This window comes from Egretta garzetta, unplaced genomic scaffold (assembly GCF_000687185.1).
Source record: "Egretta garzetta isolate BGI_Z169 unplaced genomic scaffold, ASM68718v1 scaffold41, whole genome shotgun sequence".
NCBI lineage: Eukaryota > Metazoa > Chordata > Aves > Pelecaniformes > Ardeidae > Egretta > Egretta garzetta.
This window is the reverse complement of record NW_009258755.1, coordinates 1192227-1216001: the sequence shown is the minus strand read 5'-3', so window position 1 is coordinate 1216001 and position 23775 is coordinate 1192227. Positions and strand designations below refer to the sequence as shown.

Here is a 23775-nt window from a genome sequence, read left to right as displayed (position 1 = left end):
TGTCACCTTGTCCAACCCTGTGAGAGTCGCAGTAACCACTTCGCTAGCCTTTTTTGTTTGGGACAGATATATTGAGCCAATAAACCTCACTCTCAAAAACTAAAGTCTTAGAGGTCTTTTTGTCATCTTAACCTATCTAAAAATGTTACTGTGATTAACAGAAAACAGTTGTCTGGCTGGGGCAGATTATTATTCCAAAAGACTAATCTTCCAAAAGATTAATTAACTTAAACCCAGATTTCACTCCTTTCCATGTAACTTATGCAGGCAAATGACATGAGTTCTACGATGTCAGTGTACTTTGAGATACACTCATGGGCAAGGCATTGTTTATAGTTATCTCTTGTCTTGTCTGACATCGCACCATTGCCAGGATTGCCCTCCGAAACCTGCAAAGGACAAGAAAGGGAAAGCAGAAAGATTGTTAGCTGGAGAACCAATTACAAAGAAAAACTGGGTAAGCCAGCCTGAAGTATTACAACAGTTTTCAACTTTTGTAAAACTTAATAAAAAATGGTGTATTTGGAATTCAAAAGGACCCGAGTCTTTTTCACTTCCATGTACAGGAATAACTCAGTTAAGTTCAGTGTTTCTTCTACAACAGGGGTCATAGCAGCTTTTGCTTATCCCAGGGCAGGGTATAGCCACAATACAGATGAACTTACAGAATGGGCAAAAAACGAAATGGTTTTTCATTGACTCAGCAGGATCAGGTAGGGCCACCTAAACAGAGATCACAGGCTCTGCTTCTAGGTTGGTAATAGAGAAGGGAAAGGTGCCTCTTTGCAAAACCCAGCTCTCAGTCAAAGACACTGGCTTGGTGAGAGCATTGGATATGCTTGCTCAGAACAGAAGAATAGGCTTAGCTTATTTACTCTAACTAAAACTGTCGCTCAATCCTAATGAGTCAGAATATGTCACATCCCAAATCAAGCAAGGAAATCTACAGAAGTTACACATCACTGAGCCACCATACATTTTGGCCACAGTCATTGAAACCAGTCTACTGCTGATACTACCCAAATTACATAATGAGTCCCTTTGAGAAACCACAAGAGGACTTTAAAAACTGTCTTACAAAAGCTTTGTTAATGTGTTCTCAAAAATCTTTATAAATTCAGTATGTATGACCAAACCAATTTATTTTAGACATTCCTGTCCAAAAGGTCATCTTTGGTAAATCAACAGTGGCTCACCCTGTGATGTCTTCACTAATCAGTTTGCCATATTTTACCAATGATCCTTCTATAGTTAGATGATAGCTAAAATCATGAAGTAGACTGGTACTAAATTAGGAACACTTACTTTTTGTTTGCAATGACATAAATGCAGGGATTATAGAACGTGGAAGATTTTGCGAATAGAGGAGCTATGATGGCCATTGCAGGGGAAATTTTCTTTGGGTCTCCAAAGGAAGACCATAAACACACAATAGAATATGGAGACCATGCCACCAAGAACATTACAATCATCACAACAGACATCTGTAAAAGAAGGGGAAGAAACATGTAACCGGTATTACCTGAAGATGAAGACCTCACAACCTAACCTCAAAAGCACATGCACCTGTGTGCAAATAGAGCTACTGGGAACCAAACAACAACATGTAAACAAGCACACCTGACAAATTTTGACAGGTTTAATGAAATCTCACTTTGGGGATTTAATAGCAATCACACTGCCATGTATTTTGGCATGCTGTTATTTCATTACATTCAGTCTTCCTTCATAGTCAGCACTACTGATTATGTTAAATCTGTCCATCAGAAGTTTAAATGGCCACATTCACATGTGAATTATGACCACCATAACAGGTCACTCTGGGATGCTATTACAAACAATAAATATGAACAGAGAGAAAAATCCAAGCCAAAAGTTTAATAAGGCTGTTAATAAAAATGTTTCATAAGGCTTAACTATGGTACAGTTAAATAAAAGAAAGTAAGTGTTCTAGCACATAAAGGCTCAGATCATAAACTTAAGGAAGTGTCTGCTTGATTTAATGAAGCACGATAGCCCTGTTCAAGCATCATACTGAGGAGATACCTGAGCAAGCCACATCTTCTCTGCCTGCCTGTCAGAAAGAACATTCTGAGCATGTTGGGGCTCACGCCCCAGAACACACCACATCACAGCTAGAATGGAAGAGTGAAAAGCTGGGTATAGGTGGGATGGCAGGAGAGGAATCAACTGGGACAGACTTTTCTGGCTTTTGTCAGGGACATGAATCAGTAATGGAAACTGGAATGGAAAGCTCAAATTAATCAAGAGGACAAAACAAATCACTAGAAAAACAAACAAAACTGCAGGGCTCTTTGTAGGTATAGGATTCCCTAGCGTTGTTTAACTATACCCTTATTCAGTCTTCCAGTGATGAACAAAATGAGAAATGAGAAGTAAATGGCTACTTTGGATGAGCTGTTCTAGAGCATAACCAATAGCCAAGCAGTGACTTTCTCCAGAGAAGATTCCTATTGAAATACAAACACAATGTCTATTGAAAATAATGTAAAGAAAGAACCCTTTCGTTTAGAAGTGGGGTTTTGTGTAGAAAGATTAAAGATGCTAATTTGTGAAAAAGCAAGCACCCCAATTCTAAAGAAGGATACTGCTTAACTCCAAAGCTTCAATTTTTTTATTTTTTTTTTATTTTAAATTTAACTCAGCGTCTTCAACTGCAAAACAGGAAAAATGCATTTTCTTCACAAATGTGAGTCTAAATTTATAACCAAATCCTCAGTTTCAAGCATTCTGAAAGTTCTTCAGAAGAGCAAAATGTTCAAATTATTATTTTTAGGCAAAAATACCATTTTTCAGAATTTAGCAATGAGAAAGTTTCCAAGGAATGTTAAGTTTGCATTCATAAGTAATTCAAAAGCATAGGTACATACTCTTCTGTCCAATTCTCTCTTGCTTTTTTTATCATACCCAACCATAAATCATATCTTCACAAAAATCAAAGGAGCTAGTGAACTTCAAGTTTTCTCAAGGACTTTTTTATGTTAAAAGGATGTCAACCTTTCAGGCAGGATATATCATTTTATGCCATAACTCACATTTGCTACTGTTTACATAAGAAAGAGATAAGTTCAACAGACTGAGAAGAACAAGGGATTGCAATCACACAGCTTGGGAGCTTGGAAATGCACTCTCATTTCTAGGCCATGAGTTCAAATCAGAGTTGACCAGATACAGCTGTGGACCTAGCAGAAAGCTTAAGGATTCTGCAGACACAAGGAATAGAAGCCCCCCCTCGGACACCTCTGAGGTACATTTCTGTGTCACGACAGAGGGCAGAGGCAAGGAAAATGCACACCTTCAAAGTAGATATTTGTCTGGAAAGAGTATTAGGGCAAAAGTAAAGAATCTAGTGTTACAAGTCAAGACAAGATTTTTCAGTGAGACTAAATTTTAGTAAATATTTAGTATGAAAAGAAAAGGGGAAATGTAGGAAACGGAAATGCTTAAAAGGCTGCACTGTTCCTTTGCCCCAGAGACTTTAACGCAAAAGAACATGCTTAAAACAAAACATGCCCTTATTCACCATACCTTTGTCACATCTACTTGGTCAGACCAATCTACATTGATGCTCTCCAGGCAGTTACTGCTGGCATATTGTTTCATTGTCCGGGAGACATTGTAATAACAGTAAAACATGACTGTTAAGGGTACAACAAAATTAACAGCAATTACACTCATTGTGTAGGAAACAAAGGACCTGATAAGACAGAAAAACAAAACACAGTAACTTACAAATAGCCATCCAGGAAAAGTTATTAAAGAATTTGATATTTTTTATTTGATTGTGAAATTTTAAAACAAGCTTTTAAACAATCAGGAGAATTTTCTTTAGTGTTAGTTTTTTTATTAGCAACTACAAGTCTTGCAGTTTTCAAGCATGGTTCAATTCCTACATTTTCCCTATACTTGTTCCATGTTATTTCCATTGTTTTAAAATTATTTTTATAAATTAGGCTTCATACTTTAGAGAGAAGTTATGCTCATATGGTGGTGAATTAAATAATCTTAGCCTTCAGTGAGATAGCAAATTTAAAAGAAAGGGTGAAGGGGAATCTTACGCATCATTCTTCCTCCAATTTACTGTGCACGTTGCTCCAGTCGGATCCGGAGCGTAGCTAGCCCAGCCTACAGTAGGCATGGAAGCCCAAAAGACTGCATTTATCCAAGCAGCAAGGATCAGGGTGGCATAGCTACAGGTAGTCATTCTTCTTCCTGTGGCCAAGTACATACAATCACAAACCATTGTCATCTTTTGCTTCTTTCCAGTGTTGAACTTGAACTTCCAGCAAGCACATACCAGGTCAATAATGATCCTTTCAAAGGCCTACACTCCTGAACACTGCAGCATACCTGTCTCATACTGCTGAACGACATCTCAAGCGTTCCAGCCTTAAATGCCACTTAAATGCCATCACCCATTCCAACCCAATGTGTACAGGCAATACCTGATCCTAACCCCATGCCAAAAAGCTTATTATGCAACAGTGCATTCAAGTACATCTTTGCGTGATTGCAGGGGGAGGAATTAACTGTTACAAAACAGCTGTAAGAGAGGAGAGAAAAGCACCCAGTAACACAACACTAGAGACACACTCGCATGACAGAGGTCAAAACCTCCCACAGCTAGAGGCTTTTCATGTATACAGATGTGGCCCTCTAAAGACTGGAAACAGCCATGAAAACACGACTTCTAAACAGAACAATAGCCTAAATATGAAATTTTCACTTTCACAAGCAGTACCATCCATGCGAACTAGATAACTTACTTGACCAAGTACCATAGGACCATGCCCTAAATTGAAATTATGCCCAGCACTGTAATTATGGAGTCATTAATGAGAAAACAATACAATTAGACTCTCATTTCCTAGAAGCCCAACAGTGAACAATTTTTGACCATAAGTACGGTACCTATATCAGGCCTGCAGATTGTCAGGTAACGGTCAACTGCAACAACAGTGAGCAAACCAATACTCGCCATCCCAAAGAAGATATTTAAGGCAGCATAGATCTGAAATTAAAGCAAACAAACAAATCCTTTCTGAGAAATCTTTCAAAGGTACAAGCACAAATTTGTGGAGTGAATTGAAGGCACTACAAACCATTCATTACATTCAGACAGTGTTCTCTTCCCATAAGCAATGTACTGAAGGAACTAATTCAACACAGGCAATTTGGAGCTGGCTCATTTAAAATTAAACATTTCAAAAGCAACCTGCTTGTGTGCACATCAGAAAACTTGAAGACAGTAGTCTAAAAAGCAAAGGAACACCCTACTCCAATAAGTAAATTCTAAGATTCAGAGATAAAGAGTTTGGAGGTTGGGGGGTTCAATTCATGTTTTCAATATATGCTAAACAAACCTGAAGAGCATTTGATTCATCAAAAAAATTATGTCTTTAGCAAAAGTGAGGTCCTGAACTGTCACACTTTCCTCTGTTGTATAACTACACTTATTTCACAGACTCTGTACACTGATTTTCCCCATCAGCCCCCATTTTTACGTGTGTCAGATCTACTGCACAGAGTGACATATACTGCAGCCCAGCATCCTCCAAATGCATCTGCCCAGTCATCCCATGGGCAGGCTGACCAGGAAGGATGACTGGGAGGGCCATGTTACCACTGGGAACCCAGAAATACAGAGCCCTGTGCCAGACCACATGCCACCAGCGGTTATAATAGAACCACATGACATTCAGACATCTCAGTACACAGGATTCATTTGGTTTAGGTTGATGAGTTGTGCTTCAAGTGATCTTAACTCCCAAAGTGAGATTTCACATCAACTTCAACCCACTACAAGTCAGTCTAGATCCAAAGATATTAAAATTGAGGCTTCCCGTCAAACAGCGACTAAATTTTGAGCTTGAAATAACTGTACTCAGGCAAGTGATGTCAGATTGTTATAAACATCCATTATATAAAGGTCTAAAAGGTACGGTGTTGCTAATATTTTCCTTGAGTCACATTTTCAGCACGCACCTTCACATTACTACCCATATTCCTGGGCACTTAAGCCCAACAGCCTTTTAAAAAAAGTAGATTTAAATCACAATACACAGCAAGCAAAGGGCACCATTTCTCTGCTATGGCAGTATAATTTTTCTGTCGGTCTATTTTTAAAAATAAACAGCTATTAAAACTAGGCAAAGACTTTAATGACGACCAGTAGCCTTGCAGGCCTTCATTTTGGATATCCTAATAGTCCCATCCAAAAGAATATGTATTTGCCAAGCAGAACTCATTAAGATCTGTCAAGCTTGTCATCAAAACAGTAGCCACAAAGTCTTTTAACTATCAAGTAAGTCATCAAATGTGCATGTGCCTCTATAACCTTTTTCATTTGGGGATTCATTTCCTAAGCCTTCTTAAAGCTATTTTGAAATTTCTAGTTGATAAAGTTACACTTTAATGTTTTCAGATTATAAATACAAGTTTGGAATGAAATCCACATGAAACCCTATATCCAGAGTTTGTTGACAGTACAGAACATCAGCTTCAGGTCTAGAGTCAAATTTTGCATGTCCATCTTCTCTCTTAAGAGAGCCAGTATCAGGCAGAGCTACTATTTATTTCTCAGTTTGCTTTTAAGCGCTCAAAAGTCTCTCTCTGACTGAGTTGCCATACCTGGCATCCAGTATATCCAAATTTCCAGCTTCCATGGAGGTCTGAGGCAGCAGACATGGGGTAACCAATGCCACTAACACCAATGTCGGTAAAGGCCAAGTTGATAATAATTGCGTTGGTTGCTGTTCGAAGCTCTTTGTACTTAACAAAGATGCCTAACACAACAATGTTACTGAAAATGCTTATCACTCCTGTAAAAACAGAAAAAGGGAAATTTTACTAAAGATACACACCAACTAGTAACACAAATGCAGAAGAAAATCCAGCCTATTGTAATATCTAAGCCCTAAACAAGTTTTATTTTCAGTCAAGTGCAATTATGCAAAGAGGACAGACACCTGAGAAGGAGACAAAAGCTTTTCCAATTAGGTAACTTTCACTTGGATTCAGTAAGGACCAAAAGTGGAGTGTTTTGCTGAACCTGGAACTTCCAATGCAATGACAACAAGCATAGCAGAAATTCAAAAGCATCTAGGATTCAAACACTCCAGCCACCAAGTACAGTGCTGCCTTCCATGGCAAAAAAGAATGCATGTTGGTGACTGGCAAAAAAAAAAAAAAAAAAAAGCACCTGATCTAGCAGACAGCACCTGCCACCACCTGAGATCTTCCTTTCTTGGCAGAGAGTTTCCACTGTGCATTCAGACAATAATCCTGGGCAAAAGGATTGGGGTGCCATGATTTAGTGGTGGGACTTGGCAGTGCTAGGTTAATGGTTGGGCCTGATGATCTTAAAGGTCTTTTCCAAGCTAAACGATTCCATGATTCTATGAAAAGGAATACAGAAGCTTTGACTTTGCTACCACTATCCTAGCCAGGGTAACTCCGCTCTCTCCTCACCAAGGTCCCAATTCTTCACGAGCATCAGAGTTGGCTCAGGTTGCTGCAAACCATATTTTCTAAGCCTTGTCAAGCAGTCTGGATGATCCGCACAACCTGCCACAGTGGCATGGCTGGGCCTGCACCAGAATGATTTCCTCTACCTGACAAGCTCAAAGTCTGTGTCAAAGCCATGGTCAAAGTCCAGCTCTGCACTGAACTTGCTCCCACCTTGCTAACCTGTGTATTTTTAAACCTCTTTGGTCTGGCTTGACTCAAACTGTGTCTCAAGTCTATTATTAGGCAACACAAGGAATGGCCCATACACAAAGAGTTATAATAAAGAAATACAGTACTAAAGCTAAAATACACATTCTCCTCTCTTCATATCCAATCCCTCTGGAATTTGCTTTGGACTGAATGATCTTCGAGGTGTTCAGGACACTCTTCAGGATCCCATGCATGAACAAGCTTTTTCTGATCCTGGTGACATATATTAAAACCTCCAGATCCTCCTTTTCTCCTGCTAGTCCTCCTTTCTAGCCAAATCCTACTGCTTGGCTCTTGGAGTGAGTTTACATGGCACTCCTACAAAACAGTGTGTGTGTGTGGTTTTATTCTCTTCAGACTCTAGCCTGTTGCAGAGCAAACTCCATCCTCTAAACTTTTACCTACAAACTATTAATACAAGCTATTAATAAACAGCTAATAAGGTTAAAAACTCCCCCTTGCACCTCAGCAGACTCACAGCCCTTATCAATAAAACGGAGAATTCCAACATACTCAAGAAAACACAGCCATTAAAAAAATAACTTGTAAATAATAACAGGAATTTGTAAGTTGTTCATAGATTCCCTAGTCTGGCACAGCTATTACAGTATCACTGAACCAAATCCTAAACTTACAAACATTTGTATAGCCTGGGCACCTCAAATTGCAAGTGCATAGTGGAATGTGATTTTGGTAAATGTCTAACACCACATTATCCATGGAAATGCCCCTCAGAATTGTTCTTATTTTGGTTTTATTTAAAAAGTTTCACCTATGAATCAAAACACTAATTTTCATCATCACAGATCTGAGGCATAATTCTGTAAGGAGCTTGAATGAATGGCCGTCATGCTGAATGTGGACCTCCAAAAGCAGACCCATCTTCTTTCACAGTGACTGCCCACCCTGCTCCAGTCCCCTGGCAATCCAGCACCTTCACTGATGGGATTTCTGCTCCTCTATTGGCTCCACCAAAAACCTGACACACACAGCTCCGCTTTTGCTGACGTGCCTCTGTGGAAAGGGCAATAAGGCTTTTAAGTATTACACAATGTTCCTCCACCTCTGTCACTGTCGATGCTGCAGCACAGAGTTTAAAATCTCTAACATCAGTTCATAGGCAGACTCCAAACATGCTGCAGTTCAAACAATAACCTCAAACCAGCAGGGTTAGAAAACCTGAGGGAAAGAATCAGTTTCAAGCACTTCAGCTCTACAGTTGAATTATGAAGACTTCAACTGGTATCGATATGGAAATTCCTTCAAGTCACGGGAACTCCTGTGAGCTTCATCACTGGCAATCCACAGGAACACAATCCATAGGTTTACAAATACCAGCACACCTCCCAGTGCATCAAACTGAGGCAGACATTTCTAGAGTCAAATACCCATCAGAAGTACCATCCGAACCACTCAGCAAGAGCTACGTTAATATCATGACCGATATGAAAAAGGGCAGAAGCAAAGCCAGTGCAATCATAACAACATACATAAAAGTATAATAAAGATGATATTTAGGATAAAGGAACCTAGGAAGAACGCCAATTCTTCAGCTTTTAAATGGAGTTTCTCCATTTCAGCTATGTAAATTGGTACCTTTTTTATTATACCTGAAATTCACATAAGGAGTTTCACTGCAACACTTTATTAATCAGTACCGATCTCCTACATTACAGAAACTCTCTTAACAGATTCAGTAATTTTAAAATCAAATGAGACACAATTAATTCTTGGCTTTCTATTCTCTTTTTAAAAACACCGAGCATGTCTGTTCTCAGGTGCAAGTCTGCTGCTTAGTCCATAAAAATTAGATTACAGGTGATATTGGAGGTGCACAGCCACATAGATGCCACCAGCTGTCATATTTGTATAGTCACACATTTCAGGAATGACACTGTGATGCTATGAGCCCTTAAAATGAACAAAAGCAAGGAGCTGGGGATCTGATCTGAAAAGAACACCACAGTAAAAAGCGCTCACTCAAAGTGCCAGTTGGGTCAGCTCTCCTGTTGACAAGTAGTACATCATCTCTTGGGAGAGACGAAACAAAAGAGAATTACAAGCTTATAAAACAGAACAGGCTTCTTATGAGGCATGCTTTAACAGATATTACAGCTATCAAGAATGAAATCAGAAATTCAACAGGACTATAAACTCACATCCTCAGGGTGAAGGAAGGATCCTGCGAGAGACACTTAAATTTGGTGCTTCAGAGCACAACCTTAAAATGAAGAGGGGGAAGGGGGAGGGAACAAAACCAAACCAAACCAAACCAGGGAAGAGAAAGTGGGAATAGCTAAGCCTATATTCATTAAAAATTTTAGCACCACTAAACCAAATCAGTAACAGAGCCAAAAAAAATATTCTGGAGAGCAAAATTTAAGAGATAAGATGGATTCCATCTTAAATGAAGCAAGAAAAAAAACCACGTAGAGTCAAGAAATGCTCTCTTTCCTGTTTCTGAGAATCAGGTCAAGTAGGAGAACAAAGTTTCTCCAGGCACCAGTTAAGCAGCATTTAAAAGGGCAAGGAAGCTGGTGAGGGGTCTGGAGCACAAGTGTGATGAGGAGCAGCTGAGGGAACTGGGATTGTTCAGCCTGGAGAAGAGGAGACCTAATCACCCTCTACAACTGCCTGACAGGAGGCTGTAGCGAGGTGGGTGTTGGTCTCTTCTCCCTGGTAACAGGCAATAGGATGAGAGGAAATGGCCTCAAGTTGCACCAGGAGAGGTTTCAATTGGATATTAAGAAAAATTTCTTCACCGAAAGGGTTGTTGAGCACTAGAACAGGCTGCCCAGGGAAGTGGTTGAGTCCCCATCCCTGGAGGTGCTTAGGGACATGGTTTAGTGGCAGACTTGTCAGTGTTAGGTCAACGGCTGGACTTGATGATCTTAAAAGGCCTTTTCCAACCTAAACAATCCTATGCTTTCTTAGAGGACAGGGAGTGGAGATCAAGCCCAAGCCTTTCAGTAACCTGAAATCATCAGTTGGGACAAACTCACGTCACTCAGAAAATTGATTTGACCTGTGAGACTTCTTAGTGTTAGACAACTATTCCCTTATTTCTTTAATTAAACCTTGTAGCTTTGTGCAGATGAAGATAAATACCTCATGACCTGATCAAGAGTAGAATAATTTCATGCCTTCTTTCTTCGCAGGGAAGCAATGAAAACTAAAAGCAGACCAAATGCAAATACAAGGCCTAACAGAGTTAAGCATGACACATAGGTAGTAGCATCAAAACAATGGTTAGGTCCATGTACAACACGGAATTTACTTTTCTGGTTAGCATTTTTAAAACGGTACCAGAGCATTTCACCATTATAAGCTGAAGGATATCCATGAGGCAGTATCACTTCCTGCCACCTGAGTATCCCTGTTGTTATCACTAAAATTAATACACTGACTGCTGTAGAGTGCAATACTTAACAATTACTTCCTTCTCAGAAAACAAAGCAATTATTTGCAAAAGAGAGAAGCATTCAAACCTTTTAAAAAGCAGCATAATGATGAACACTGTACCTGTACTTCATTCTTATTCTTAAGACACCTGCTTATTAACACAGCTTAATTTTTCCATATGTGAGATTTGCTGTGGTAAGGCATTTGCAAAGCAATCAATCATACTTTCAAAGATGCTATAGACCTTACTGTCAAAAACATTCCTCATTAAGAAGGCTCATTAAATCCAAGCTACAGGTGAAAGATTTACTACACTCCCCAATTATAACAAGAAACAAATAACAAAAAAATGCTAAGTAATCCAAGTTGTTGTTTTTTTTTTTTAAAGACATTTAATTTCCATGCAAGATTAAGAAAGAAGAATTGGGTTGATTCTGGCTAATCCCAATGATCACCTATGACAGCTTTGATCTCTAACATCATATGGTCAAACTGTCTGAAAAGACCACCTCATTACATACAATGTCATCAATTTTAATTAAAATACACAAGTTATCATACATATTTGCAGCACCTAATAGATCCAGATACCTGCAAATAATGTGGTAGTACTGCAGAGTGTATCTAGCCTTCCCATACTTGACCATCATCCACCTCTACAGCTTTCTAATAAGTCTACTGGTCTGTGTAGTTCTACCAATTTCTCTAAAAACCTGAAATAAATTATTGCCTCTGCATTCAAAAAATGCCTTCTTTACCGGAACAGCAATTTGATATTCACCACTTCAAATAGATATGGTAAATAAAATGTGACCATCAGCAATACTATTTCATACAAACACATTAATACATTAATATTTTAAATTATTTTGAAAGCTAATTATAACATAAAAAATGTATGGTACAGTCTATGAATAAAGGATTTATAAACTGATTTAATTTTCTATAGTAAAGGTATAGAAGGCCTATTTTTAAACACAGTAGGCTTCAGGATTTGGTCAGGTTGATGTGCCATAGCAATGAAATATACCTTCAGAAAAACATTACTGAAGCAGCTGGGGTTATAACAATGAAGAAGTTTTCAAGGGAAAAAAAAAAAAATAATTCCCTAATCATTTAAGTTTAGCCAAAGGCCATTGCAGTCATAAGGAACGAACACGATGTCAAACCTTCCAGCGTGCTTTCTCTAACATGTGTCATCGGAGAAAAATACAGCTGCAACTGGAGTCTGCTCTTCTCTGATTAATGACCAGCTCCCTCCCTCTAAGTCACATTCCAACCCTTCCCCTTACATCCTCCTAACAGACACCCGTTCACATGCTCAGACTACACATATATTACTAAGAACATGTGGCCCAGGAGAAATCTCAAGATAGCTTTGAGTACATCACAGAAAAATGCAAGATGTGACAGCTATGCCCTATTTTTATCTCTTTTGCAAGCTGGCAGAAATTAATTCTTACTCTCTTCTATAATTACATATCAACAAAATATATTTTTCAAGACACAACGCTGCCTTCAAATATAGAGCAGAAAACTTAGCTGTTTCTGCACACTTCAGTCAGCCTGCTGATTGCTAACTTGCCAGTAAACTATGGAGAAAAGCTATCGGTAATTTGTGTAATACAAAATGAAATACCATCGCTGTTACTATACAAAATGAGCATTCAGATCTACAGTTCTATTTTAAAGAGTTACGCAACAATTTGCCAATGCCCATACCTGCTGTTATTAAGTAAGCTGCAACTATGTTGTGCTCAGTCTGTGTAAAGGCTGAATGAGCTTCATTGTCACTTTCTGAGGAATTGGATGAATCGTTCCAATGCATTTTGGACAAAAGAGACTGTCGTCTACCCTCTGCAATAATTCGTCAAGACGACGAAATGCTACAAAACCCTGTCAGGCAAATTCTTTCATTATTCAACAGCCTCACTGAACAATTAAAAAAAGGGGGTAGGGGGAGTTCCCCCCACCACTGACAGCCTCCAAGCATGATTTAATTGGACTAAAGTGCAAAGAAGTTTACACTCCCAATCTATGCAGGAGATTGTTAATTAAAACAAAGAGCAGCACAGAACTGAGTACATTTCCAACAGTATGCTTAAACTTCATTCTTACTGCTAAAGAGATTAACTGTCACATGCCCCCGAACTTTTTCCTTTCAAACCTCTTGTGCAATGCTTTGGAAACCTCAACAAAAGTTGGCTCAGGTCAGCTGGTCATCAGCCTGGCTTGGAATTAATTCCCATCATCAGAGCGAACACACAACCTAAAGACACAAATGTCAATTTCTTTAAAAAGCAGGATATGCTTACTCTGATGTCCATCTTTTCAAATCCATAAAGACCTACTTCTTCAAGATTCTTAGTTTGATTCAAACGTTCAAGCTGACACACACAAGAAGAACACAGTCCAGTATTTTCTAAAGTTTCAGAAAACTCAATTGCTACGTTTCTAAAATAGCCTAGCTTGCAGAAGATGGTTGTTGAATGTGCCTTACAACTCTGAACACCCTTCCTCTCCCAAACACACACACGTAAGGTTACTTCGGGCACATTTTCCAAAGCACGTTACTGGGCAGAAAACTATTAGGCATTTTCCAAAGCCCTGAGCAGCAGCAGCTCATGTTTTTTTCTCTTCAGTGATGAGGTAGCAGTGCACCAAAGTAAAGACCTCTTAAAAAATCCTGCATAAATATTAGCTGCAATAAACCCTTGCCCAAGAGCTTATATGCAATATCAGTCTAAGCAACCAAAGAAAGTGTTTCCCACCAGTTCCCCTTCATATGGTTTTTGCTTCGTTTTGTATTCATGCTGGGTATAACAGTGACAAGGATGAGCAGCCAGTGGTTTTTCACTTGTTTGTGGTTCACAGGCAGCTCAAGCAGGCTCCCAGGCTAGGGCTGTGCCTTCTGAGCAGCAATAAGGGTGCAGTGACACAGGCGGTACTGAGGAATAAAGCCATCCCATAAAAAGGACGTATACCTGAAGAGCGCTCCCTTCTCTAACCCATTAAGCACTCACAGAGCATTCCCTCCCACTCCTCAGCTTTCCAAAACAGACATCCTGCATCTTTCACCCATCTGAATCTAAAGGTAAGAGAATTTTGTCATAAAACTTGTGCAGTCATCATTATTACAGATGATCATGTGTCTCAGTTCTACCAGCAAGCGTTTTCTTTAATGCTGTAGATTTACACTCACTCTTACAGTTTTCAGGGTACTTGTATATTATGGTATTTTTCCTGTCAGAAGAGGATTAGGCAGGAACAGGGTGTGAGGGGTCTGAAAGGAAAGAGGATCTGTTTGGCCATGAAGCCACTTCCCCAGTGCCCCATAGTCCTGCCTCGAAAGATAAAAGCATAGTGATAATTTGATATCTTTGCTTTCCTCCCCTGAAACTTTGGCAAGATTTTCAAAAGGATCTCAGTTCTTGCAGCTTCCACAGAAGCCAGAGCTTGCAATGCTGAAAAAGCTTTTTAACATTACTATTTTTATTCAGATAAGATTCCAGACTTAGAGTAGCAGTTAATGAGACCATGCAGATTCTATACGTACTTGTTGGTTAAAACGCAAGTTTCTAATATGTGCAGTCCATCCTATGTACCATCACGTGGTCTTCATCTCCTCTTCTCTTAAATTTGGCTAATTTTACAGCAACAGGAATTGAGAGAAAAAAGTCAAAATTAAAGGCAGACATTACTTATCATTAACCTAAAAGTAATTTTTTTCTAGAACACTGCAGTTCATAAAACAAAGCCAAAAAGATAAAGCAAGGAATTAAATATTAAAGTATACAAATAATCCAGGAAGTTGGAACCACAGTTCCTAAGCCAGATAAAATATGGCTTACCACATTGGTTTTTTAATACTGGCATAAGAAAAAAAAAAACCAACCCAAACCTCAGGCTGGTTTTATCCTCCAATAACAGATAGTATTACTAGTGTCAGAGGGGCACTTTATAACCTCAAGTGATGCTTTTCCTTCCCACTTGTCCCAGATCAGTAGCAACAAAATGCAATTTCTGTAAGTCCATTCTTCAATTTGTAGGTATCTGTATAGCTATGGGGCAATGCAAAACTCATTACAGGGTTCTGTAAGTTGCCTTCAGTTATGTGTAAAGTAGATTTCAAACCACAAGAGATGAGAGTACAGAAACTTACCGTTTGCATTAAAAAAAAAATATTAAAAAACAAAGCCACAACAAACCCTCTCTCCTATTTTCAGTGGGAAAAAACCCCACCCAAACCCTCCCACGTTTATTAAGCACATCACCACTAGAGGGTGCAAAACTTCCCTTCAATATTACTTCCAGAAACGGATACAAATGGTTCAAACCCAACGGAAAACAAATTAATAACTTCTTTTTCTTCCCTCACAGAGCCTCTTACTAGATCTAAACTGTTGTTCAGAAAAGTTTGCCTCTAAACTAAAGTGATTTTCAGCTGAAGAAAATGCCCTGAAAAACATGACCACAAAGCTTTTTACTTGTCGTACTTTATGAAGTAGCTATGCCTTTTAAGGACAAAACTGCTTCTTGCCAAAACAATGTTTTGCACAAGTGCAAATGACTTTGCAACAGTATGTATGTGACTGACCAGCATTGCTTCAGGCAAACATCCATAACTTCATGTCGGTGCTAGAGAGAATCCTTTCTGCTCTACAACAGCCAGTGCTGCAGTCATAATTAAAATACCCCAATTATTTTCTGCACTTCATCAAATTTCTTTGCCAAAGTAACAGCAAATCTACAAACTATATTGAACCACCCTATCGCAGAAACTACAGAAAGCACAGTGAGAAAAAACATCCCTCCGAGAGGGAATGCAGGGGTACTAAAGCCATTCGCAATGGGTAACAGCTTCAGCTTTACAATACACCTCCACATATTACCCTCTGTTTAGCCAGGATTTAGATCCCACACAGAAAAAAATATAAAACCAGAATTTTAGCGTGGCAAGAACGAAAGGCTCAAGGTCTTCTAAATACTTTTAAGGAACCTGATCCTAGTGATTTATGAGCTGTCATTTTCAAAATCAGCTGGATGTCAGACCCTGCACCTGGATCAAATACTGCAGTGGCTAACGCGTTCACTTGCGACCACATTTTGAAAATGGGACTTGGCTGTTGAGTGCTCCGCCTCTGCCAACAGCGAGCACATGCAGACACTGACAAGTGGACAAGGAGCCAGGTAGGTGACACCACTACTGCTGTGTCCTGGGTGGGAAGCCAAGTGCTGTGGGGTGCACTGAAGCCTATCTTCTCCCAGCGCTCCAGAGGAATGCTGCAGGACAGCAACCCCCCTTGCGCTGCTGGAGTGGGTGGCAGGTGACTTCTTTAGGCAGCCCAGCCATCTGCCCCATATGCTTCCAGTGAGGGGAAATGAGGGGATGACAAACTCTCATCAAGAGTCTACCCTGCCATTAACACCTTCCTCCCACCTCCTCGCTTCAGACTGCACTGTGACTTTTTTCCTCCAGACACTACAGAAACGGGAAGTTTCAAGTAGCTGCCAACGTACCTGTTTCTGTCAGGGTGCTGGCGAAACCACCTTTCCTACTGTCTGCAGAAAAAGCCTAGGATATCTGCAAGCACATATACAAAACACGAACACTTCACTTACCAGGATCAGGAGCATAGTGACAGAATGACAGCTAAGATTTGAATAAAAAGTTCAAGACAGAAAGAGGTGACATACAAAATTAGAGAACCTGTATTTTAGTTCATTGCAGCATTACACTGCATACAAGACGTCTTAATTTTTTTAAGACATTATATTTTCATATATTACAGTTAGCAACTACTTGCATTAGAAGGGCAGGATCATGCCATGGCACAGAGAAGACCAGGAGGAACAGGGACTGGATGGGACTCGCCACAACCAAACACGATCCTCCCCCAGAAAAGGAAGCAGGGGGAAGGCATCACCATATGGCAGACACGTCCAGACACTGCTTCCTCATATGGCAGGTCATTTCACACCCAATCACTAAGGCTGCTCTTCCATCAGCATCTGAATGTCCTACAACTTCCACAAAGATCTACAATCATAAATTTTCTCTGGATATTTGTGTTAATCCCATCCAACATCATTAGTACGCGTAGGGCATGCCATAATGCTCCTCATGCATTTCTCAGCTGGGCCTGCGATCCAGTTCCCTATAATCAAGAGGCCCACCTTCCCTCTTGAGCTGCAATGGATATTGTTCTTTAACCCCTCCGCAGGCAGATGTAAAAGTCTTTGCTTTGGCCTTGCAATGGCTTCAGGCTGACTCACTGCTCCATCTGCTGTGAGACTCAAAGCATACGCATCTTGTCCTAGGCTGCAGGATGGTACTTCACGCAATGCAGAGGTGATGGCAGTACAGTCTTCCGATATCCTGGGAAAAAGTATGTCCCTAAAGCACGCAGTGAGAACAGCAAAGCAGAGCATGAATTTGGGCATAGGAGCGTGGACTGTGTTAGATTAGCCTTCCAAAACCAAAAGAACAAGGAAAGATCTAAGCCAGTTACCCACAACTACCTATGGAAGCATCAGTGAAGAAATACAGCACAGCAGAGGATGCAATCACAACTATGACAAAAGCAATGACAATGCCAGGTTCCCTGCAGGTTGGCATTGTTCAGCTGCAACGTGGCTTGCGTAGGATTCTGTCTAAATAAAGGGCAGTTCTACAATGCCTCCTGTCAGAGCCCTAAGGCACTTAGGCCTAGCAATACACAGCAACAAAAGTCTGAACATTTTCAGAGGTCTGGATTTGACTGACCTGGTTAAAATTAAGTCTGTAGCAATACCAGGAAAATAGCATCCCTCAATTCCTGATTGTGCTGCAGTCGAACAGTAGACTCAGTTTCTTCTACAAAACCAGATCGAACAGAAATTCCAATGTTTAGTGTTTTTTTTAAGCTGAAGAACATTTTTATCTATTATGCTATGCAGCATCTGTTAAGAATTGAATTCTTGAACATTTGTTTTGCTACCTTATTGCAAGTTTTGGTCCAGAGATTATTCAAACTAGCAGTCACGTTTGTTAAAATGACCAGTAACTTTCCAATCCGGGTGCTGACAAATTACCATTTTCTTTTTGTTAAGCAGAAGGCTAATATAATTCATTTGCCTGTTACTGCCTTCATTAATTAAAAAGTAAAACAGCACAATCAATTCTGAAATGCACTTCTTTCCACATTGAACATGATGTTCAAAATACTTCCATGTAGATTATTCTACAAATCCCTTTTCCAAAGTGCTTGGTATGAGAGTCTGTGAAGGGACTCCTGGCTCCAGATGAAATCTGGGGAGATTCTACTTTTCTATTCTTATTTCCAAAGTTGAAGAGCAGAAAGGCACTCTGTTCTCCATCCTTAAGAAGAGGGAGTTACTAACTTTTCAACAACCCTCCTAATGCATCCAATTAGAGACCAAAGGCTCGTGCAGATTTTTTCATGCCTTTTTTAAGCAATACTTAACTGAAAGCAGTGTGCAGAGGAGCCCTATGATGGGCCATCTAATCGTAGCACTACACAAGCTCAGAGCACCACAGAGGTGCAGTGCCAGGATATTAAAACCTCAAGAGAAACAAGCTAAGGGGGGAGGCGGGGGCAGTTAAAAACCCATAGCAATTTTAGTATCAGTGTAATTAGTTACAATCAGGTGAGTTAAGAATAGTATTAACCTTGTCTTATTCATTAGATAGCAGCTTCTTAGAAGACCATGTCTTAATGCCTTTGGCTTTCATTGAGATTTGTACCAAAAAATCCACAAAAGATCCTTTGCTATCTTCCTTTCCTTTTATGTGTTATTATGTATAAAAAAATTCTATCAACACAAAATTTGAAGTTTAGTTTGTACAAAAAGGTTCACAAAGGTAGTTTAAACAGCATGTCCACTTCAGAGCAACCTAGAATGCAATACGAAAAGAGGATGAGAACTAGGGATCAGTCACACATACGGAACAGGTTCATACTGACGAACATGCATGTAGTGAACCCGTAAGGTTTTCTGAAAAGGCATTTCAAATGATTGTTTACTCCAAACTCCAACATGAAGTCAAGCATTGACTATGTCACTTGTCAGAAACAAACAGTTCAAGAACAAGGCTGAATCCTGGCTTAGTTAAAAAAGTTCAAGTATATTCTGAGCAGTCTTCAATTCTTTGCCTGAGGCTACGCTCTTCTCATGGGTTGATCAACAGTCATTAAGTGTAAAAATAATTGTCATTTTACAGCTTCAAGTTCTTTATAGAAAGGACTTTTTCAGAGTCATTTACAAAAATTTTTCCTTGTTCTTCACTTCTGCAGATGATATGGTAAGACAGCGGGGAGATACTTGTGCCTCCATTTTTAATATCCTCTTCCTATTTAAGGGGGAAGAAAAAAAACACCGAATAATTCATATCTTAGATGCATTTAAAGCAAATAAAATTATATACATAACACTAAATTAATTGACAAAATAAAATAATTTATCATAATTATCTGTTCCCACAGCCCTTTTTGAACACACAGAACTAGCATGATCTTACACAAGCATCAAAAAATGCAGAATACTGTGCTTCGGTGTAAGCTAGCTACTGTGATGCACAGAAGCTTTTTGCATAAAACTATAAACATCTGTAACAGATAAAAAAAATACATCTTGTTTAATATTTAGAAACTTTAGCAATCAGGAGCCATTCTTATTACCGAATGTAAAAACCGCACACTCACCCCGAAAGCCTCCTCCACCACCTCTTCCTCCTCTGACTCCTCCTCCACCTCTTCCTCCTCTGAATCCTCCTCCTCTTCCTCCACCTCTTCCTCCTCCAAATCCTCCTAAACATAGAGAAGAAATTACACTTTGAGGAGCACGTAAATTCTTTGTTATGCGTAACAAGTTATTTTATTGACAGCTTCTGAAAGGAAAAGAACAACAACAAAAAAAACCCAGAAACTGTCGATTGCTGGACAGTTACTAGGTCAATTACTGGTACCTTGCCTCTTCTAGGGACCATCTGCAGCATTTTAGGTATTGTTTAATATCTGATATACAATGTCAAACATACTAAAGACACTAACAAAACTCCACAATGCATTTCATGAGAGCAAGAAATTAATTATAATTATTATTTAATAATTATTAGTTACAACTCAACAGAGTATTAAACCAAACAAAACTAAAAACTTTGAAACACCTGTGCCTCGCTACAAAGGGGCAGGGTAGGGAGAAGAAGCAAGAAACTGTAAGAATGTAAGAAAACATTAATTTCAGCTTTATTTGAGGAGTACATCGCAGATGGTGTTCAAACACCAAAGAAGGAGGTGGTCTCCCAGGTCATTCACCTCTCTCTCAAGCACTGTATTTCAAGGGGTTTGTTCAAACTATATTTTTTGAACATACTAAAAATACAGCTTTCATTGACACTTCTGAGTGTGTATTACCTACAATCTTTTACAAGTTTGCTCAGTAGTCACACTTTTTGTCTTTGTTATAAATCAGTATACTCCCCTCCCTATGCTTTGGAGATGGTATTTAGCTAGCTGCAGAAGCCTAGGTCTTGCCATTGGAAAGGCATCTTCCACCGAGTCATCAAACAGAAATATGCATAACATTGTTCTTTGCAATACAACTGTTGATAGTCAAGTACTCAACTGCAGCTTTACCAAAAAAAAAGAAAAAACCCAAACCCAAACAATCCCATATCCCACACCAAAAAAACAACATTCTGCAGCTCCCATTCTTGGGATCTTACCTCTACCACCGCCTCTTCCTCCTCCACGTCCACCACCACGTCCTCCTCTACCACCTCCTCTAGGAGCACCTTTTTCTCCAGGTGGCCTTGGCAAAAATCTTTGAAGGGGTAGCAGCTTTGCTGGATCAATGTAAAACTGTAGGAAAGAGTTCCATTAGGCTTTGAAAATACCAAGGCTAAAGAGCACATTAGTATCTCCCTTTACAAATATCCCCAGTTTGGTCTTAACCCTTTTTGTCAAAAAATTGAGATTGTCCTCTGCAAACAGCCAAATGTAGAAAGTATGCAAAAAATAAATCACAGTGTTAAAAAGTTATTAAAATATAGATGCTATTTGCATGAGTTTAATTTATAACACCTTTTTTTGTGGGATGGGGGGAAGGAAGAACGTGGCAGATACAAAAGTGAAAAGGTATAGGAAATGAATATTTATGTTTACAAAGGACAACTAGCTTTTAAAATTAATAAAAACTTGATAAAGCTTTTATTATCTGATGACACATAGAGCAGATTTATCCAATTAATGACACAGTAGAATTCTCTTCTTGAGATTGGCTAACCTTTTGCATTTTTTTAAATGAAGAGGCTTTCATGTTCTCAGACAGTTTCACTGAAAAATACTATTAGTTTCTTTAAGGAACACCGCAGGAATAAAACAATAGAAATAATAATTATTATATGAAAGGCACATTCAGACGTTTTCTAAATTAATATTTTATAAATGAAGCTAAACATCATCACCGTAAACAAAAAATTACAACTAAAAGATCAGGAGAGACTATTTCCAATTTTTCCTCAGGGTTTATTCATAGTTACAAATATGGTATTTTGTGGTGTAATCGTTTTTTCCTTCCATGCATTAAGGCATAAGGTAGAATACACCAGTGGAAAGCGTACACAAAAGCATAATTGTAAAGAAACAACTTTGTATTAGCAAGTGACAACCCCTTCAGTCCCAGGTTGACCTCAAGGCTTATCTGGAACAATTCACGTGCTGCAGGGGTTCTGCTAGCGCTGCCGCTGCTGCTGGGTGGTACAACTGCCTGGCTGTGGGAAGGTAAGAGCCAGCAGGGACTGCTGGACCAACCACATGCCCAGCTGCACCCTACAGTGAAGTGTCAGACACCCTCTGAAACCCCACATGCAGTCTCATACGAACACCTTGGCTCTCCAGTATGCCAGGACTTTGGTATGCAGTTCCTACGATCAAAAAGAGCTGCTGGCCAACTCTGCTTAATTAAAACTCAAGATTAAATGGGGAAGCAAGGAGCTGCAAAATCCAGTAACATTCTCTTAATATGATAGTGTAGGAACAAAACAAGTTTCTAAAATTCAAATAATTCTGATACAAAAAGTAAATCTGCAAGTTAATACACTCAGAGCGTGAGAGTGATTTAAACCCGCACATTTTACTTCACATGTAATGTGGGAGAGGAAAATGCATGCAGCTAGTCCCTGATGCTCAACTAGCTAACACAGGCTAAGTCCTACTGCCATGCCACGGGGTTACTCCCCCAGTTGTCCCACTTTTGCCGTGGATTCTATTAGTCTGGCAGTGACAACAGAATGGACCCAGTGCCTGTGTCTCAACAAGCTTGCTTTGCAAGAGGACGCTAGCACAGGCCACTTTTATTGGCAGTTTAAGTAATAAGCTGGACAATGAGCAACAGGACATCCTAGCACAAACTCACTTTTATAATTAACAAAATGAAACATGAGCAAGGTCCCCTAATGCACACACACACACACCCCCCCCCAAACATGCCCTTGATCCAACTCTGTTATAGATGAGTAAGCAATAGCAGAAAATTTGGGTCAGGTGGCTAGAAAACATAACATCTTGAGCCACCATGGATCCAAAAGACGTCTGCCAGTACTGGTACTGACTGAAAACCTCTACCTGACATAAGATACACTGTCATAATGAAAAAGCTTTAAGACAGGCATTTAATGTGAACAGGGCACCTACTGACACCAGCAATTGCAGCTAGACTGCTTGCACCTAACTGGTAGCCAAGCCTTGAACCATTTTAAAATCCTAGGGAAATTCCATTTAATAATTAATCAGCCTTTAAAAAACAAATACTGTATGTCACACATTTTTTTGAAGGATACAAAATCTCTCAGCTGTCCGAAGATTTCATCCACTTTGCCAATCTGTTCCTTGTTATCCAAGTAGACTGGGGCATTGAAATAAGGCACCTTGTTTTCTTCTGTTTTACATTTACAAACAATGTCATCTTCACATGGATGCATGAACTCTCCCAATACTGAAATAAAGAATAAACAAGCTAAAGATCTGGAGCAGCCATTCTGAGTTAAATAAACATAATCTCTTCACGTAACTTACAAACTCCCCTTTCTGGAGGCCCCTGGTCATATCCGCCTCTGTTGAAGCCTCCTCGTCCACCTCCCCGTCCAAAGCCACCTCGTCCACCACGATTAAAGCCACCTCTGTCACCGCCACCTCCTCCACGATTGAAGCCACCTCCTCTTCCTCCTCCACCTCCTCTTCCACGAAAAGACATTCTCTACTACCTCCTAAATTGTGGACAAAAGTAAATTGTTTGAGATGTAACAGACATTTGACATTTGATTTGCTGCAGAGATTAAAGACTCCTGACGGCTTTCCTTGTTAATTTAACAGCGAGCCGGTTCAGACCTCACTAAAAACATGTATGCACATGGAAAATCAAGTTTACACCCAAGATGTCACCCACGGCAGCGCCTGCCTGCAAGAAGTGCCTAGCAGCGAGGGCATGTTTCCCACTCACGTGTACGAGGGTTGAACGCGACCCCCTCCAGCCCCAGCCCCGCGAAGGAGCGGCACCAAGCGACCACACACCCGGCGCGCCTCCGCAGCGCCTGCCCAAGCACGGCACAGGGCCCAGGGGCACCGCCTGCGG

At 39.8% G+C, this 23775-nt stretch overlaps 2 protein-coding genes across 3 annotated transcripts; both read right to left on the bottom strand.

Annotated features, from left to right (window-relative positions):
- Positions 1 to 267: 267 nt before the first annotated feature.
- Positions 268 to 14703, bottom strand: RRH (retinal pigment epithelium-derived rhodopsin homolog). Of its 2 annotated transcripts, XM_035888880.1 has the most exons (8): positions 8513 to 8574; positions 6652 to 6842; positions 4933 to 5032; positions 4080 to 4233; positions 3550 to 3718; positions 2047 to 2241; positions 1306 to 1484; positions 268 to 389 (listed from the first exon to the last, which is right to left on the bottom strand). In XM_035888880.1, the coding sequence occupies exons 2-8, from the start codon at positions 6706 to 6708 to the stop codon at positions 284 to 286; spliced, it is 960 nt and encodes a 319-aa protein (XP_035744773.1). In that variant the 5' UTR covers positions 6709 to 6842; positions 8513 to 8574; the 3' UTR covers positions 268 to 283. The 2 variants fall into 2 exon arrangements, with proteins under 2 accessions (XP_035744773.1, XP_009647489.1); XM_009649194.2 differs by lacking the exons at positions 2047 to 2241; positions 8513 to 8574 and adding an exon at positions 12865 to 14703.
- Positions 14704 to 19402: 4699 nt separating this feature from the next.
- On the bottom strand, positions 19403 to 23775 carry LOC104135507 (H/ACA ribonucleoprotein complex subunit 1). The gene is made up of 7 exons (XM_035888881.1): positions 23715 to 23775; positions 23220 to 23410; positions 22985 to 23139; positions 21430 to 21489; positions 20870 to 21005; positions 19848 to 19952; positions 19403 to 19495 (listed from the first exon to the last, which is right to left on the bottom strand). The coding sequence occupies exons 2-7, from the start codon at positions 23395 to 23397 to the stop codon at positions 19482 to 19484; spliced, it is 648 nt and encodes a 215-aa protein (XP_035744774.1). The 5' UTR covers positions 23398 to 23410; positions 23715 to 23775; the 3' UTR covers positions 19403 to 19481.